General features: G+C 37.1%; 1 protein-coding gene across 1 annotated transcript; it reads left to right on the top strand.

Moving 5' to 3' along the window:
* Positions 1-420: 420 nt before the first annotated feature.
* LOC308377919 (olfactory receptor 2AT4-like) lies at positions 421-1,398 on the top strand (the record flags this gene model as incomplete). Its single annotated transcript, XM_080854699.1, has 1 exon — positions 421-1,398. The coding sequence occupies one exon, from the start codon at positions 421-423 to the stop codon at positions 1,396-1,398; it is 978 nt and encodes a 325-aa protein (XP_080710825.1).
* Between the last annotated feature and the right edge of the window lie 914 nt (positions 1,399-2,312).

Below are 2,312 nucleotides of genomic sequence, written 5' to 3' on the forward strand. Positions count from 1 at the left end.
GCCTCTAGGGTCACACACACACCACTTTTCAATTATCTTGATCTCAAAGTACAGGAAGAATGTCAGAGTAGTCTATATATTGGACTTCTTACCAACACTGAACCATTTTACTGCAGCACTGCAAGGTACCACATGTATTTTAGAATTGTAGTTCACCTCAGCTGCTGACTAGATTCAACTTGTCAACAGATATAGATGTACAGATGTTCGTCATTTGCAATTTTTGCATATACCTTTTAGTTTTGTTTTACATAATTCTGTGCCTAATTTCTATGATGAGAAATTTAATGACATATTTGAAAGGATTTTTAATGAGAAATGTACCTGATTTTTGTATGTGAAATGTACCTTTATATCACTTAAGTTCTTAACTACAGCTATATAACTATTTACCTTTTTCTTACTGTGTGTTTTTTCAGCATGTCTGAAGAGAAGAACCTTACTTCAACCATCAAAGAGTTTATTCTGGTGGGCTTTCCTGGACTGCAACCTGATTACTTTGAACTAGTGGCATTCATATTCTGTCTTCTCTATCTCAGCATTATAGCAGGAAACTCTACCTTTGTAGTCATATTTGCACTCAAGCCTGGTCTCCATAAACCTATGTTTGTTATCATGCTGAGTTTGGCTCTGTCCGACATAGGATTCAGCACTGTTGCATTGCCAAAGATAATAGCACGGTACTGGTTTGATGATGTAGTCATATCTTTCCATGCATGCTTCCTGCAAAGGTTATTTATCCACAGCTTTGGCTCTCTTAACTCTTTCATTATGATGATCATGGCTTTGGATCGTTACTTAGCCATATGTTTTCCTCTCAGATATCCTGTGCTGATGAAAAATTGCACTATGATCATCCTCAACTGCTTTGCCTGGGTTTTCTCCTTGGTCCCGACAGGTATCTCATTTATCTACACCTACATGCTTCCATATTGTGGGCCCAATCGAATCTATCACTGTTATTGTGACCAAAACTCCATCCTCTCACTAGCATGTGCTCGCGAAAGCGGCCCTGAATTGATTAGCTTCTGTTTAGCCATGCTGGTGCTTCTAATACCCCTGGCTTTCATAATCTACTCCTATATTCACATACTAGCCACTGTAGCAGGAATAGCCAGTTCACAGGGCAGATCGAAAACTTTCTCCACCTGCAGCACCCAAATGTGTATCATCACCATTTACTATCTGCCACGTTGCACTGTCTATGTGTGTAATTTGGTTGGGATATCGATGGATGGCGATATCCGTATTGTGGTCGCTCTCTTCTACAGTTTGTTACCCCCGCTTGTTAATCCTCTCATCTACTGCTTCAGAACAAAGGACATCCAGCAGGCTGTTGTTCAATTGTTCAGTGTAAAAAGGGTGGGGAAGTCCTTCATTGCTTCCATTTCTTCATGAAAAGGTTTTTAAAGCTAATTTATTATTAATTATTAATACAGCTACTCATAATGTTGCGAAAAGTTCCATATAAATGAATGGGCTATCCTAACGATCAGAGGTCTGATATTAATTTATATTGACTGCTGCAAAAAAATAATGAACACTTCCTAGGCAACAGATTTTGTGCTTCTAATTCACATCTTTCACATGATTCGGTGAGTAGTCTGTTCACTTTTCGTAATGAAAATTCAGTGTAACTTTAGGTCAGCAAGTTGAATCCTAATCTTTAAAATTATATTTGTGTGATGAACTGTCTGTTCTTAGTGGAAGCCACGAAATGGCAACAAAATCACTTAAAAAGAGACGTTTTAAAGGAATGGCTTTTATTGTTTTGGCAAGTAACCCTATATAAGTGGAATAATGTATAGTCTGTCAGTTAGTATTGGAAAATAAATCCCTTCAGGACGAAACAAGAGCCTGTTTGTTCCGGCAGGATTTATTTTCCTATACTGACCTGCGGACTAAACATTATCCCTTAAGAATGTTCCAGGGTCCCCTATTTCAGATGTGATTTACTTTACTTTTTGGTTGTTTTGTTGTTGGTTGTTTGGTACATTTTGTCAACATATCATTTCTGTAAAGAATTTTTAGCATGGCACTTTTGTCACCAGATGTATAAGGCAATAAGGTAACTTTTAACGCTACACTTAGAGGCATTTATGGCCGTGTTAACAACATTTTTGAAGGTGTATATTACACCTTTAATGTGTATTCTGCACTTTATGCACTGTATTATGTTTTGTTTTTATCATCAAAATTGAATTGGCTGTAGAATAGATACATTACTGCTGTACAACTTACTATGTGAGAACAAACTGTCCATGAAGTGGCAAATGTATTCAAAGGAATTGCTTTTTAAACAAATGATTAAA

This window comes from Sprattus sprattus (genome assembly GCF_963457725.1).
Source record: "Sprattus sprattus genome assembly, chromosome: 1".
Lineage (NCBI taxonomy): Eukaryota > Metazoa > Chordata > Actinopteri > Clupeiformes > Clupeidae > Sprattus > Sprattus sprattus.